At 56.1% G+C, this 15,670-nt stretch overlaps 1 protein-coding gene across 1 annotated transcript; it reads right to left on the bottom strand.

Moving 5' to 3' along the window:
* Positions 1–2,445: 2,445 nt before the first annotated feature.
* Positions 2,446–13,734, bottom strand: CLPP (caseinolytic mitochondrial matrix peptidase proteolytic subunit). Its single transcript, XM_077329825.1, has 7 exons — positions 13,613–13,734; positions 12,388–12,489; positions 10,552–10,623; positions 8,075–8,171; positions 5,067–5,254; positions 4,209–4,314; positions 2,446–2,907 (listed from the first exon to the last, which is right to left on the bottom strand). The coding sequence occupies exons 1-7, from the start codon at positions 13,628–13,630 to the stop codon at positions 2,732–2,734; spliced, it is 759 nt and encodes a 252-aa protein (XP_077185940.1). The 5' UTR covers positions 13,631–13,734; the 3' UTR covers positions 2,446–2,731.
* Between the last annotated feature and the right edge of the window lie 1,936 nt (positions 13,735–15,670).

Here is a 15,670-nt window from a genome sequence, read left to right as displayed (position 1 = left end):
CAAGGCCTTTCCCATCCCCTCCTGCCTGGTCCTTCTAACTGGAGATGCCGGGGATTGAACCTGGGACCTTCTGCCTGCCAAGCAGAGGCTCTGCCACTGAGCCAGGGTCTCAGGCCAAGGTCTTTCCCATCCCCTCCTGCCTGGTCCTTCTAACTGGAGATGCCGGGGATTGAACCTGGGACCTCCTGCCTGCCAAGCAGAGGCTCTGCCACTGAGCCAGGGTCTCAGGCCAAGGTCTTTCCCATCCCCTCCTGCCTGGTCCTTCTAACTGGAGATGCCGGGGATTGAACCTGGGACCTCCTGCCTGCCAAGCAGAGGCTCTGCCACTGAGCCAGGGTCTCAGGCCAAGGTCTTTCCCATCCCCTCCTGCCTGGTCCTTCTAACTGGAGATGCCGGGGATTGAACCTGGGACCTCCTGCCTGCCAAGCAGAGGCTCTGCCACTGAGCCAGGGTCTCAGGCCAAGGTCTTTCCCATCCCCTCCTGCCTGGTCCTTCTAACTGGAGATACCGGGGATTGAACCTGGGACCTTCTGCCTGCCAAGCAGAGGCTCTGCCACTGAGCCAGGGTCTCAGGCCAAGGTCTTTCCCATCCCCTCCTGCCTGGTCCTTCTAACTGGAGATGCCGGGGATTGAACCTGGGACCTTCTGCCTGCCAAGCAGAGGCTCTGCCACTGAGCCAGGGTCTCAGGCCAAGGTCTTCCCCATCCCCTCCTGCCTGGTCCTTTGAACTGGAGATGCTGGGGATTGAACCTGGGACCTTCTGCAGGCCAAGCAGACGCTCTGCCCCTGAGCCACGGCCCCTGAGTGAAGTGCCCTCCTCAGAGTACATCCCCCCTCCTTCTTTTTGGGGCAGTCATAAACCCTTCCAAAGGCACAGTGAATCACACTGGTACTCGAGGGGGGGAGGGGGGAGGCAACCACATAGAATCATAGAATCATAGAGTTGGAAGGGTCCATAGAGGCCATCTAGTCCAACCCCCTGCTCAACGCAGGATCAGCCCTAAGCATCCTAAAGCATCCAAGAAAAGTGTGTATCCAACCTTTGCTTGAAGACTGCCAGTGAGGGGGAGCTCACCACCTCCTTAGGCAGCCCCTTCCACTGCTGAACTACTCTGACTGTGAAAAACATTTTCTTGATATCTAGCCTATATCGTTGTACTTGAAGTTTAAACCCATTACTGCGTGTCCTCTCCTCTGCAGCCAGCAGAAGTCATCAAACAGAAGTCACGTTTTGACTGTAACAACAGCCTCTTTCCAGATGTAGACTGTTTAAAGGGGAGAGATTGTGAGAACCCCCTGTACCTTCTTCATCCAGTGTGGCTGTTTTGGTCAGAGAGCCAGAACAGGATCTAGGAGACCCAGGTTCAAATCCTGTGCCACAGAAACCTGCCTCTTCTACCTCACAGGGTTGTTGTGAGGCTAAAATGGATGATCGGAGAATGCTTTGGCTCCTTGCTGCATGAAAGGCTTGCTGGGGGGGCAAGGGGCGAATCCCATCCCATTATCCTTACCACTCTGCGCTATAAGGAGTAAGGGCTGTGGGGGTAGGCGCTGTCCGGCATGGGGGGCAGGGCAACGATTGGCCCCTTGGGCCAGGAATGACCCGTCCACCCCCCAACATGGGCCATCTTCGGCCCACACCCACCATTGCCGTACTGCAGGCGAGAGGGGGGAGGGGGAGGCCTCAGCCTAGCCAAAGAGCCGGTGAGTGCATTTCCCAGGCAGCGGGGGAGGCCTGTAGCCTGGGGGGTAGCCCAGCATTGCCCACCCCCTGGAAAACACGCCCACCTCCCAGAGCCAGTGGCTGAGCTTCCTGGGTGCCAGGGAAGACCTGCTAGTGCCCGCTGTACTTACCATATAGCAGGCTTGATTTATAGTAAATAATAAACTAAGTAAATAATAGAATATACATGCCCAGGACAGATGGGACAGGAGGCAGGCTTGCCAGCGTCCCCTTGGAGGCCAAGGGCAGTTTTGGGAAGGGAAAATATTTGCCAGAGTCCGGACCCCTGAGGCACCCATTCCCCACCTGCCTGCATATCTAGGTTGCGGCGTTTGTGGCCTTGCTAACACTCCTACGAGGTAGGATCGAAGCAAGCGTGGTTTAGGCCAATGCCCTGCAAGGATCTCTGCCGCAAAATCCAAATAAGTTTAAATCAATCATTTGGGATCCGGCCAACGGCACGCAGCCGCGGGTGATCCCTTTGTGCTTTGTGTGCCCATACTGGGGGGGTTTGGGGGTTTCTTCCCTGGTGCAGTCTTGGTACTCCTTCTGTCATGTTCTGGCACCCATAAAGAGCTGCCGGGATTCCCGGCTCTGGGTGTCCCTGAGCCCACGGACTTAACGCAGGTGATCCAAATCCACCGCAGGGATAAAAGCCCAAAAGAGAGACACTGCGAACCACACAGCTGCCGAAAGGAAAGCCAGAAAGACCAGGCGGAGAATGCCAAAGAGGTCAACATTTCATTTAAAACCATCACTATATAAACAGAGCTGTCAAGTGGGGCGAGGCGGTGTGGGGAGCGACTCTCCTATGGGGAGGAAGCAGAGCCCGATCCTGCAGGGCAAGAGGCAGCAGAGGGGCCCCTGGCTGGGAACTCAGCGGGTCAGCCGCGCTCTCTGCCCGCTGAAGAGAGCAATATCCTGGGGCGTTCTGCCGCAGCCGTCCTTGATCCGTGGGGCCCACGATGCCAGAATCGCCCCAGAGGAAGCACCGAGGGGGCCGGCCGCTCAGGGTTCGGCTGACACAGAGGACGTGGGGGGCGTGGGGGCCGGCGGCGTCTCCTTCTGCACCAGCTCCGGCTCGTCTTCTCCGTCGTGTGGTGGATGGACGAGCACTTTGTCCAAGATGCCAAACTCCTGGGCTTCAACGGGGCTCATGTAGCGATCCCTCTCCATGGCGGACTCTGGGCGGGAGAGAAGCGTCGGCATCCGCCGGTTAAGTTTCAGGGAACAAAACATTTCCTCGGGGCTCCAGGCGGCTTGCAACAATTGTCAAAAGGAAACGTGTGTGTGTCGCTTCCGAATTTCGGAGGCCCTGTGAGTGAATGAGCTTCAAATCACAGCGCAGGAGAAAGCAACTCCCCGTCTGGCTTTCTGCATTAATTTCTAAATGTGTGTTTGTTTGAAATAGTATATATCAGGGGTGGTCAACCAGTGGTCCTCCAGATGTCCATGGGCTACAATTCCCATGAGCCCCTGCCAGCGGCAGGGGCTCATGGGAATTGTAGTCCATGGACATCTGGAGGACCACTGGTTGACCACCCCTGATATATATGACTGACCACAGAGGAGGGCCCTGTAGGCTGTAACCCAGGTGGCCTCATTTGCTGCTGATGGATTCGTCAGCTGTGTATGTGAAATCATCCGTTTTGCACGTGACGTTATTACACCTTCAGTAAGAAGAAGAGCTGTTTTTGGTACCCTGCTTTTGTCTACCCGAAGGAGCCTCAAAGCGGCTTCCAATCGCCTTCCCTTCCTCTCCCCACAACAGACACCCTGGGAGGGAGGTGGGGCTGAGAGCTCTGAGAGAACTGGGACTGGTCCAAGGTCACCCAGCTGGCTGCCTGCGGAGGAAGGGTGGGGAATCGAACCCGGTTCCCTAGATTAGAGGCCACTGCTCTTAGGCACAGTGCCATGATGGCTCTCAATTGTTTCAAATTTTAAAACCTATATTATATTCCTCTGTATCCGATTTTATTGTAAGCTGCCCTGAGCCCTACTGGGGAAGGGTGGGGTAAAAAATGAACATCAATTTTTATTTATTTTTTAATTTATTTTTTATATAAAAAATAAATAAAATGTGTTGTTCATTTTGAGGTCTTATGGAATCTGATGTTCAGACCTTACATTTTTAAGTTTCACCACTGTGTACACTATATAATAAATATGTATTTTGATAATGTTTTATTGGAAGTATACCTTGCAAGATTATCAGCATATTTGGGGTTGAGGTCCAACCCCCCCCTTCCTGTTTCGCAATTTAAACTTCATGGGCACGTCTCCCAGATCCAATTCTGACCACTATACCTCACTGCCACCTGTTTATTCCACTGTAGTGGAAGGAGGCAGAAGAGAATCAGCCGATCCAAGCGGGAAAGTCCAACAGGAGTCCAGGGGCCGGGCCTCTCACTGCCTGCCCGGCTCCAGATACGGCCCCTGCCAGTCCGGCTAGATTCCCTCTCTCCCCAGGCCTTACGCAGCTTACCAATCACCTCCAGGGTCTGCTTGGTGTGTTTAGCGTACAGGCCGTTGATTTGTTTCTTCAGCTTCAAGATCTCCTCCGCCTGGATCGCAATATCCGTCGCCTGGCCCTGAAAGGGGAAGCAGAGAAGTGGATGGAAATTTATTCACTTCTTTCTTGACTCCATCTGTGCCCCGCTGGTTTTCCCAACGGGGACTCAAAGCAGTTGACAACATTATCCTCCCCTCCGCTTCATCCTCACAACCACCCTGTAAGGTAGGCTATGCTGAGGACGTGCGCAACGGACCCAAGGTTAACTCAGCAAGAGATTTGAACCGAGGTGTCCCTGATTATCCTGGCCCAGGGGCCCTCGATCTTTCTGAGCCTGCAGGGACGTTTGGAATCCTGACACGGGGCGGTTGGCACAACCACAAAATGGCCGCCCCAGGAGGCGGAGCTACGCACACAGAGGAAGCCCAATGCAGGGGACAAGAGGAGTAACCAGGAAAAAATATTCTGGGGAAGAGAAGCCACAGACAACAGTCACCTGTTGCCAAAATTGTTGTTTTAATCTGTGCGGCTAATACGATTCACAGAGACGATCACGATCCCTAGTGGGAAGGGGCCCCGCCCACTTCCTAAAAAGACTTTGTGGGGCCCAGGAAAGGTGCCCCCGGGCGCTCTGTTGGGGACCCTTGTCCCAGTCCGACACCCCAACCACCACGCCATGCTGGCTTCCCCACCCCAAACACAAAGGAGCATGGGGCAGCCATGACCCTCCGCCCCCTTCAGGGTCATTCGACATCAAGATGGACACGAAGGCTCGGTGGAGGGGTGGGGCGGGCGGCTCGGGGGATCCGGAGGGGGGGCGGTGGGACTCACCCGTGCCCCTCCCGAGGGCTGGTGGATCATAATGCGCGAGTTGGGCAGGGAGTGGCGCATTCCCGGCGACCCCGCCGCCAGCAGCAGAGAGCCCATACTGGCCGCCTGGCCCACGCACCATGTGCAGATCGGGTTGAGGATGTACTGCATCGTGTCGTAGATCGCCAGCCCGGAGGTCACCATGCCGCCTGCGGAGGAAGCAAAGGGACAGTGAGCAACTGGGGAAACCCAGGAGGTGTGGGACCCAAAATGGGGCAGAGACGCTAAGGAGGGTCAGCCAGGGGGCCTGCGGCAGCACCGTTCGGCACGGAGGGGGTTAAGTCGCTGCCAGGTGACTGTGGATCTGGGCCTTTCCTGGACCCCGCGAAGCAAGAGGCAAGGAGAACGGGTTTGGGAGACGCTGGCAGGGGCTCATGGGAATTGTAGTCCATGGACATCTGGAGGGCCGCAGTTGGACTACCCCTGTTCTAGAGCCTGCTCCCAGCACACACATGCCAGCAAAACAGGGCCCCAGCCTCCCTCAAAAGAAAGGCCCATGTTCTTATCTAGCCAAGCAATTTTCTCCTCGTCCTTTCCCCAAAGAGAACACTCCTCCGAGAAAGAAAAGGAAAAGGCCTTGGGAAAGTTTCCTTATTCGATTAGGATTCAAGAATGTCCGGCCTGAAAATGGAGCCCTGGCCTGTGAGCTGGTGGGAGGCCGTGAATTTGGACGTGTGTGTGTGTGTGACAACTTTAAGCCCAGATTCTGCCACGGAAGCTCGGGAGGTGACCTTGGGCCAGTCACGAACTCTCAGCTGAGCCTGCCTTGCATGGTTGTTGTGAGGACAATATGGAGAACAATGTAAGCCCCTGTGGGCCCCTACTGACAAGGCAGGCAGGGTAGAAACGAAATAATGGAATAAAAAGAAATTCCCCAGGTGCAAGAAGTTATTTATTCCCACAATCAGTGGATGCTGAAGGGTTTGAAAGACCTGTTTTTCTTTTCTTTTCTTTTTCTTTCTTCCTTTTCTTTTTTTTTTTTTGGGGGGGGGAGGGGGAACAGGTCTTTAATCCAGGGATTGAACCTGGGACCTTCTGCCTGCCAAGCAGAGGCTCTGCCACTGAGCCAGGGTCTCAGGCCAAGGTCTTTCCCATCCTGCCTGATCCTTCTAACTGGAGATGCCAGGGATTGAACCTGGGACTTTCTGCCTGCCAAGCAGAGGCTCTGCCACTGAGCCAGGGTCTCAGGCCAAGGCCTTTACCATCCCTCCTGCCTGGTCCTTCTAACTGGAGATGTCGGGGATTGAACCTGGGACCTCCTGCCTGCCAAGCAGAGGCTCTGCCACTGAGTCAGGGTCTCAGGTCAAGGTCTCTCCCATCCCCTCCTGCCTGGTCCTTCTAACTGGAGATGCTGGGGATTGAACCTGGGACCTCCTGCCTGCCAAGCAGAGGCTCTGCCACTGAGCCAGGGTCTCAGGCCAAGGTCTTTCCCATCTCCTCCTGCCTGGTCCTTCTAACTGGAGATGCCAGGGATTGAACCAGGGACCTTCTGCCTGCCAAGCAGAGGCTCTGCCACTGAGCCAGGGTCTCAGGCCAAGGTCTTTCCCATCCCCTCCTGCCTGGTCCTTCTAACTGGAGATGCCGGGGATTGAACCTGGGACTTTCTGCCTGCCAAGCAGAGGCTCTTCCACTGAGCCAGGGTCTCAGGCCAAGGTCTTCCCCATCCCCTCCTGCCTGGTCCTTCTAACTGGAGATGCCGGGGATTGAACCTGGGACCTTCTGCCTGCCAAGCAGAGGCTCTGCCACTGAGCCAGGGTCTCAGGCCAAGGTCTTTCCCATCCCCTCCTGCCTGGTCCTTCTAACTGGAGATGCCGGGGATTGAACCTGGGACTTTCTGCCTGCCAAGCAGAGGCTCTTCCACTGAGCCAGGGTCTCAGGCCAAGGTCTTCCCCATCCCCTCCTGCCTGGTCCTTCTAACTGGAGATGCCGGGGATTGAACCTGGGACCTTCTGCCTGCCAAGCAGAGGCTCTTCCACTGAGCCAGGGTCTCAGGCCAAGGTCTTCCCCATCCCCTCCTGCCTGGTCCTTCTAACTGGAGATGCCGGGGATTGAACCTGGGACCTTCTGCCTGCCAAGCAGAGGCTCTGCCACTGAGCCAGGGTCTCAGGCCAAGATCTTCCCCATCCCCTCCTGCCTGGTCCTTCTAACTGGAGATGCTGCTGGGGATTGAACCTGGGACCTTCTGCCTGCCAAGCAGAGGCTCTGCCACTGAGCCAGGGTCTCAGGCCAAGGTCTTTCCCATCCCCTCCTGCCTGGTCCTTCTAACTGGAGATGCCGGGGATTGAACCTGGGACTTTCTGCCTGCCAAGCAGAGGCTCTTCCACTGAGCCAGGGTCTCAGGCCAAGGTCTTCCCCATCCCCTCCTGCCTGGTCCTTCTAACTGGAGATGCCGGGGATTGAACCTGGGACCTTCTGCCTGCCAAGCAGAGGCTCTTCCACTGAGCCAGGGTCTCAGGCCAAGGTCTTCCCCATCCCCTCCTGCCTGGTCCTTCTAACTGGAGATGCCGGGGATTGAACCTGGGACCTTCTGTCTGCCAAGCAGAGGCTCTGCCACTGAGCCAGGGTCTCAGGCCAAGATCTTCCCCTTCCCCTCCTGCCTGGTCCTTCTAACTGGAGATGCTGCTGGGGATTGAACCTGGGACCTTCTGCCTGCCAAGCAGAGGCTCTGCCACTGAGCCAGGGTCTCAGGCCAAGGTCTTTCCCATCCCCTCTGCCTGGTGGGCCAACAAGGCATGGAATCCAACCCTTCCCCCAAGAAGAACATCAGAAGAGCCCTGCTGGATCAGACCAGCGGTCCAACCAGTCCAGCATCCCGTCTCACACAGGACCCAAACCAGGGCATAGGGGCTGAGGCCTTCCCCTGCTGTTGCCCCAACAAGCACAAGGAGGGCGAAGGGGCCAAGGGGCCCAGGCCTCTCCTCCTCTCCAGACACAGGGCCTTCTCTCTCTGGCTCTTCTCTGCGACTTACCAGGGCTGTTGATGTACATGTGGATGGGCTTCTTATTGCTTTCCGACTGCAGGAACAGGAGCTGGGCTATGACCAGACTGGCCACGCTGTCATCGATCTAGAGGCCAGAAGACACAAGAGAGGTCACTTCCTGGGTGCCGAAATTCATGTGCCAGCTGGAGACCCCAGTGCCTCCCTCTGCCTGGCCCACTTGCGTTGTGGGTAGGGGGTTCCCGACCCCGTATCAGCCATGGGCCCCTCCCTCCACACCTGGGCCATGAATGCAAAAGAAGTTCATGCAGCCAGCATGTGAGATGTTCTCTTCGCCACTCAACTATGATGTGCATTCAGTCCCCCCAGATGAGTCAACTTCTTTCAGCCCAGGTTTATTTGTTTTATTTTATTTGTATATCACCCTCCCCTGAGGCACAGGGCAGTTCACACGGAATGTAAACAATACATGGACATTTGTTTCTGCATAACATATAAGAAGGAGTACAACAAACGTAACATTGACATTAGTAACCAGAACCGAAGGTCACAGCCTAATCAGAGTAATGGTTCAAACAGGTCTGTGGGTGCTTGGGTTCCTCAGAGGGAGGCTGAGGGGCCCTGTGGGTGTTGTTGATTCCGGTGGGCCTCAACCAAACGCCTGGCGGAGGAGCTCCCTTTTCCAGGCCCTGCGGAACTGTTTATAGAATCACAGAATCCTAGAGTTGGAAGGGGCCATACAGGCCATCTAGTCCAACCCCCTGCTCAACGCAAGATCAGCCCTAAGCATCCTAAAGCATCCAAGAAAAGTGTGTATCCAGCCTTTGCTTGAAGACTGCCAGTGAGGGGGAGCTCACCACCTCCTTAGGCAGCCTATTCCACTGCTGAACTACTCTGACTGTGAAAAGTTTTTTTCCTGATATCTAGCCTATATCGTTGTACTTGAAGTTTAAACCCATTACTGCGTGTCCTTTCCGCTGCAGCCAACAGAAACAGCATCCTGCCCTCCTCCAAGTGACAACCTTTCAAATACTTAAAGAGGGCTATCATGTCCCCTCTCAACCTCCTTTTCTCCAGGCTGAACATTCCCAAGTCCCTCAACCTATCTTCATAGGGCTTGGTCCCTTGGCCCCAGATCATCTTCGTCGCTCTCCTCTGTCCCCTTTCAATTTTATCGACGTCCTTCTTGAAGTGACGTATGGCAGAGAGGAGAGATCCATGAGCGTTCGAAAGCTGCCCTTCTAGTCCGTGAGCACCTCTGGAATTCTGACAGAGCGTATAGTACAGGATGGGCAGCTGTCTTATGAAGAAGTGAGGACGGACTCCCGAAAGAGAGCCAGTTTGGTGTAGTGGTTAGGAGTGCGGACTTCTAATCTGGCATGCCGGGTTCGATTCTGCGCTCCCCCACATGCAGCCAGCTGGGTGACCTTGGGCTAGTCACAGCACTGATAAAACTGTTCTGACCGGGCAGTGATATCAGGGCTCTCTCAGCCTCACCCACCCCACAGGGTGTCTGTTGTGGGGAGAGGAATGGGAAGGCGACTGTAAGCCGCTTTGAGCCTCCTTCGGGTAGGGAAAAGCGGCATATAAGAACCAACTCTTCTTCTTCTTCTTCCTCCCCTGCCATGAATTTTGACAGTCTTGCAGATGCTCCTGGACTCTGGCTCTTTGGGACCCGAAGGAGTGAACCCAGACTTCCAAAATCCCCTCCCCTGCCACAAATTTTGTCAGTCTTTCTGGTGTTCCTGGACTCTGGGACCAGAAGGGGAAGCTCCTCCCCTGACATGAATTTTGAAGGAGCTTCTGGATTCTGGCTCTTTTCTATTGCTACAGAGAGACCGATTTTGTCAGTCTTTCAGGTACTCCTGGGCTCTGGCTCTTTGGTACCTGAAGAAATGAGCAGCGACTCACAAAAGCTCCTCTCCTGCCCCAAATTTGGTTAGTCTTTAAGTTGTTACTGGCTTCTTGCTCTTTTCTTCCGAAGAGGGTAGCGTCTGTCACAGGAGATGCAGCCAGCCACAAAATGGTGGCCATATTTCAACTTTAGTCACAGAGAGGAGATCCTTGTACTATAGAAGCAGTAACTTTTTTAAAAATCTGCAAAGCCAATCAGATCTCCAATAAGTATGCAGGGGCCTTTCTGGACAAAAGGACCATGAACTTGGTAAAAACGCTTGCTGGGCACCAGGAAAGGTCTTGACGGGCAGCCTTGGCATGACCGAGCACTGTTTTGGGGTCCTCTGCCCCATCAGAACCCGGGGTCCTCAAGGCCAGTGCTGGTCCCCCAGGGCCTCCACCACAAAGGGCCTTCTGCCACCCCTGGAGAGCTTGGAGCGAGAATTGAACTGGGGAACTGGGTTGTATGTATGTCTGGTGGATGAACTACTTGAAGGACTGTACCTCTGACTTTTTAAAACAGCAAAACTGAAACACAGGAACCTGCTTTGAGCAAAGACTCAGAAATACAAGGAATGGGAGAGGGGATGGAGCAGGGTGAGCACACTTACTGGGCCCATGACACACACTATGCGCTCCCTCAGCAGGCGAGAGTAGATGTCATAAGCGCGCTCCCCCCGGCCCTGAAAGAGACAAGTGGTCAGGATTCAGGCACCCCTGAGTCTCAGGTCCCCCCACCCCAGACAGAAAAGCCCACAGGCCTCTCACAAATGAGGGAACTCGGTACAATTTGAGGGCGTTCATTTTAAAATTGATTTTTATTAAAGACAAAGATAAAATCTAAAGAAAACTAAAAGAAGAGCACCAAAAGATCCAAAAGAAGATCCAGAAGAAATATAAAATCCAGAAGAAATATAAAGAAGCAGCTTCTGATTTTCGCTACAGGAAATACACGTACAATTATGAACTTAACAGTTTCTCTAAAATTACAAGTATTAAAAACACTCTCTTTTGTTTCTAATATTTTATTTCTCTTAATTATCAACTCTATACACCATCATTTTTTTCCATTCTCAAGCAGAGGCTCTGCCACTGAGCCAGGGTCTCAGGCCAAGGTCTTTCCCATCCCCTCCTGCCTGGTCCTTCTAACTGGAGATGCTGCTGGGGATTGAACCTGGGACCTTCTGCCTGCCCAGCAGAGGCTCTGCCACTGAGCCAGGGTCTCAGGCCAAGGTCCTTCCCATCCCCTCCTGCCTGGTCCTTCTAACTGGAGATGCAGGAGATTGAACCTGGGACCTTCTGCCTGCCAAGCAGAGGCTCTGCCCCTGAGCCAGGGTCTCAGGCCAAGGTCCTTCCCATCCCCTCCTGCCTGGTCCTTTTAACTGGAGATGCCAGGGATAGAACCTGGGACCTTCTGCCTGCCAAGCAGAGGCTCTGCCCCTGAGCCAGGGTCTCAGGCCAAGGTCTTTCCCATCCCCTCCTGCCTGGTCCTTTTAACTGGAGATGCCAGGGATAGAACCTGGGACCTTCTGCCTGCCAAGCAGAGGCTCTGCCACTGAGCCAGGGCCTCAGGCCAAGGTCTTTCCATCCCCTCCTGCCTGGTCCTTTTCACTGGAGATGCCGGGGATTGAACCTGGGACTTTCTGTCTGCCAAGCAGAGGCTCTGCCACTGAGCCAGGGTCTCAGGCCAAGGCCTTTCCCATCCCCTCCTGCCTGGTCCTTTTAACTGGAGATGCCGGGGATTGAACCTGGGACCTCCTGCCTGCCAAGCAGAGGCTCTGCCACTGAGCCAGGGTCTCAGGCCAAGGTCTTTCCCATCCCCTCCTGCCTGGTCCTTTTAACTGGAGATGCCGGGGATTGAACCTGGGACCTTCTGCCTGCCAAGCAGAGGCTCTGCCACTGAGCCAGGGTCTCAGGCCAAGGTCTTTCCCATCCCCTCCTGCCTGGTCCTTTTAACTGGAGATGCTGGGGATAGAACCTGGGACCTCCTGCCTGCCAAGCAGAGGCTCTGCCACTGAGCCAGGGTCTCAGGCCAAGGTCTTTCCCATCCCCTCCTGCCTGGTCCTTTTAACTGGAGATGCCGGGGATTGAACCTGGGACCTTCTGCCTGCCAAGCAGAGGCTCTGCCACTGAGCCAGGGTCTCAGGCCAGGTCTTTCCCATCCCCTCCTGCCTGGTCCTTTTAACTGGAGATCCCGGGGATTGAACCTGGGACCTTCTGCCTGCCAAGCAGAGGCTCTGCCACTGAGCCAGGGTCTCAGGCCAAGGTCTTTCCATCCCCTCCTGCCTGGTCCTTTTCACTGGAGATGCCGGGGATTGAACTTGGGACCTCCCACCTTCCAAGCAGAGGCTCTGCCACTGATCCACAGTCTCTGCCCACATGGGAGCCTCATAGAGGTCACACAGAAGGAGACACAGAAAGAGGAGCCTAACCCACACGCTCCTTACCGTCTGCTCAACCACAATGGGAATAAGAGGGATGTGACACCTTGGAGACTGATGGAGGTTTCGAGCCACAGAGAGAAGGTGGCAACCCAGACGGACAGGAGGCTGGCAAGAGAGAAAAGGCTGTTATCCGAAAGACAAACTCACAGCTACCGCCAGGAACCAGAAGCATCATTTCTGGATCTGCTTGGAGGGAATATTTCTACCTAGCTTACCTTCTGCGGATCCACAGTGAACTTCCCACCCAACATCTCTCTGTCTCTCAAGGCCCCTGAATGAAAATGCTGAAACCACCCAATCGATTCTCAAGCAAACTCCAGGGGCTGCTTTTCCCCAGCTCTCACAAGCATCAGAGAGCATTTTTGACACACATAAGTACCCTCAAAGAGCCTCACTGGATCAGACCATCCAGTCCAGCCTCCCGTCTCACCCAGGGGCCAGCCAGTTCCTCTGCAGGGCCAGCCACAGGGCAGAGAGGCCGAGGCCTTCCCCTGAGAAAACCCTCAGAAGAGCCCTGCTGGGTCAGGCCAGGGAGGGTCCCTCCAGTCCAGCCTCAATCTGGGGAATTGCCCCTTGAGGGCCAGTGAGGAAGGCAGACTGAAAAGAACGTAAACAGTAATTTTAAAACATCAATAGTTTTGTGCTGGGAACCCTTGGCTTATGCCCTATTGCCCAATGGCCTGGCCAGGTAGGCGGACATTCTTACCCTGCAGGTGAGTGTTCATGATTTAGGGTATAAAGGTGTGAGATTCCCCCTCCCTCTGAGGAATTTGTGGGCCAGGGTGTGAGTATTTCCAGCTCCCCCTCTGAGCTCTCCAAAGAGTGTCTCTGCCTCAGCCTCCCCAGGCAGTTCTGCTGCTCACCCAGGAAGGAGCGTCAAGTTCCCACTCTGTCCAAGAACAGGGGTAGTCAAACTGCCGCCTACCAGATGTCCATGGACTACAATTCCCATGAGCCCCTGCCAGCGAATGCTGGCAGGGGCTCATGGGAATTGTAGTCCATGGACATCTGGAGGGCCGCGGTTTGACTACCCCTGCCCAAGAATCTCAGCTGCAATCTTCCCCCAGGCAAATCCGTTCTCTGTCCAAAGCAGTGGAGCCTCCCAGTGCAGAGGCAGTCTACCCCCCTTGACTGACAGGAGGCCGACAGCGGCGGGTGGCGTGTCTCGGCCCCCCCCCGTGCCCCTCCCGCCGCCCCCCCGTCCTGCCCTGCCCTGCCCTGCCCTCACCAGCAGCCTGGGCAGCATCCTGGCGCCAGGAAGGACCTCCGTGCGCTCGCCCACGTGGGTCCCAGAACACAAGGGTCACATGACCAGGACATCATCCTCTTCCGCTCCGGCGGCGGCGCCGCCGCTATGCGCGCTGGGAAATGTAGTTCCAAGCTCGGGATGCCCACGTGGTCCCCTGGAAGGCAGCCTTATAAATGCTTCAGCCTTTTACAGGCAAAAGTAAGGCCGGTCTTGTGAATTGGGTCGTGACAGGTGGGATCTTGCCAGAGGCCCCTCTCCGCCGGCCCTTTACCTTTATTCACGCTGCAATAGCATAGGTTGGGCTTGCCAACCTCCAGGGGGGGACTGGAGATATCAAAAAATTGCAGCTCCTCTCCAGACTGCAGAGATCAGTTCCCCTGGAGGAAAGGGCTGCTTGGGAGGGGGGACTCTGTGGCCTTGGACCCCACTGAGGGTCAGGGATGCCAGCCTCCAGGTGGGGCCTGGGGATCCCCTGGAATTCCAGCTCCTCTCCAGACTGTAGAGATCAGTTCCCCTGGAGGAAAGGGCTGCTTGGGAGGGGGGACTCTGTGGCCTTGGACCCCACTGAGGGTCAGGGATGCCAGCCTCCAGGTGGGGCCTGGGTATCCCCTGGAATTCCTGCTCCTCTCCAGACTGCAGAGATCAGTTCCCCTGGAGAAAAGGGCTGCTTGGGAGGGGGGACTCTGTGGCCTTGGACCCCACTGAGGGTCAGGGATGCCAGCCTCCAGGTGGGGCCTGGGGATCCCCCGGAATTCCAGCTCCTCTCCAGACTGCAGAGATCAGTTCCCCTGGAGAGAAGGGCTGCTTGGGAGGGGGGACTCTGTGGCCTTGGACCCCAGTGAGGGTCAGGGATGCCAGCCTCCAGGTGGGGCCTGGGGATCCCCTGGAATGCCAGCTCCTCTCCAGACTGCAGCGATCAGTTCCCCTGGAGGAAGGGGCTGCTTGGGAGGGGGGATTCTGTGGCCTTGGACCCCACTGAGGGTCAGGGATGCCAGCCTCCAGGTGGGGCCTGGGGATCCCCCGGAATTCCAGCTCCTCTCCAGACTGCAGCGATCAGTTCCCCTGGAGAAAAGGGCTGCTCGGGAGGGGGGACTCTGTGGCCTGGGACCCCCCTGAGGGTCAGGGATGCCAGCCTCCAGGTGGGGCCTGGGGATCCCCCGGAATTCCAGCTCCTCTCCAGACTGCAGCGATCAGTTCCCCTGGAGGAAAGGGCTGCTTGGGAGGGGGGATTCTGTGGCCTTGGACCCCACTGAGGGTCAGGGATGCCAGCCTCCAGGTAGGGCCTGGGGATCCCCCGGAACTCCAGCTCCTCTCCAGACTGCAGAGATCAGTTCCCCTGGAGGAAAGGGCTGCTTGGGAGGGGGGGACTCTGTGGCCTTGGACCCCACTGAGGGTCAGGGATGCCAGCCTCCAGGTGGGGCCTGGGGATCCCCTGGAATTCCAGCTCCTCTCCAGGCTGCAGAGCTCAGTTCCCCTGGAGAAAAGGGCTGCTTGGGAGGGGGGTCTCTGTGGCCTTGGACCCCACTGAGGGTCAGGGATGCCAGCCTCCAGGTGGGGCCTGGGGATCCCCTGGAATTCCAGCTCCTCTCCAGACTGCAGAGCTCAGTTCCCCTGGAGGAAAGGGCTGCTAGGGAGGGGGGACTCTGTGGCCTTGGACCCCACTGAGGGTCAGGGATGCCAGCCTCCAGGTGGGGCCTGGGGATCCCCTGGAATTCCAGCTCCTCTCCAGGCTGCAGAGCTCAGTTCCCCTGAAGAAAAGGGCTGCTTGGGAGGGGGGTCTCTGTGGCCTTGGACCCCACTGAGGGTCAGGGATGCCAGCCTCCAGGTGGGGCCTCGGGATCCCCTGGAATTCCACCTCTCCAGTTCCCCTGGAGAAAAGGGCCATTTTGTACTGGGGACTTCCCACTTTCTGAGCTCCTTCCTCTCCCAAAACGTCACCCCCAGTTTCCCTCCACAGATCTGGAGTTTCCTAAAAAAGGTCTGGCCAGCCCATTTGCGGCTGTCCGGCTGACCTCCCCCCCCCCACCGCCAGCACCT

This window comes from Paroedura picta, chromosome 3 (genome assembly GCF_049243985.1).
Source record: "Paroedura picta isolate Pp20150507F chromosome 3, Ppicta_v3.0, whole genome shotgun sequence".
Lineage (NCBI taxonomy): Eukaryota > Metazoa > Chordata > Lepidosauria > Squamata > Gekkonidae > Paroedura > Paroedura picta.
This window is presented reverse-complemented; position numbering and strand designations above follow the sequence as displayed.

Bases quoted from the DNA above. Each gene is read 5' to 3' on its own strand.
- CLPP (XM_077329825.1), bottom strand. The intron at 10,624-12,387 runs GTAAGGAGCGTG...TGTCTCTTTCAG, and splicing joins CCATTGTGGTTGAGCAGACG to GGCCGGGGGGAGCGCGCTTA. The intron at 5,255-8,074 runs GTAAGTCGCAGA...CTTCCTCCGCAG, and splicing joins CATGTACATCAACAGCCCTG to GCGGCATGGTGACCTCCGGG.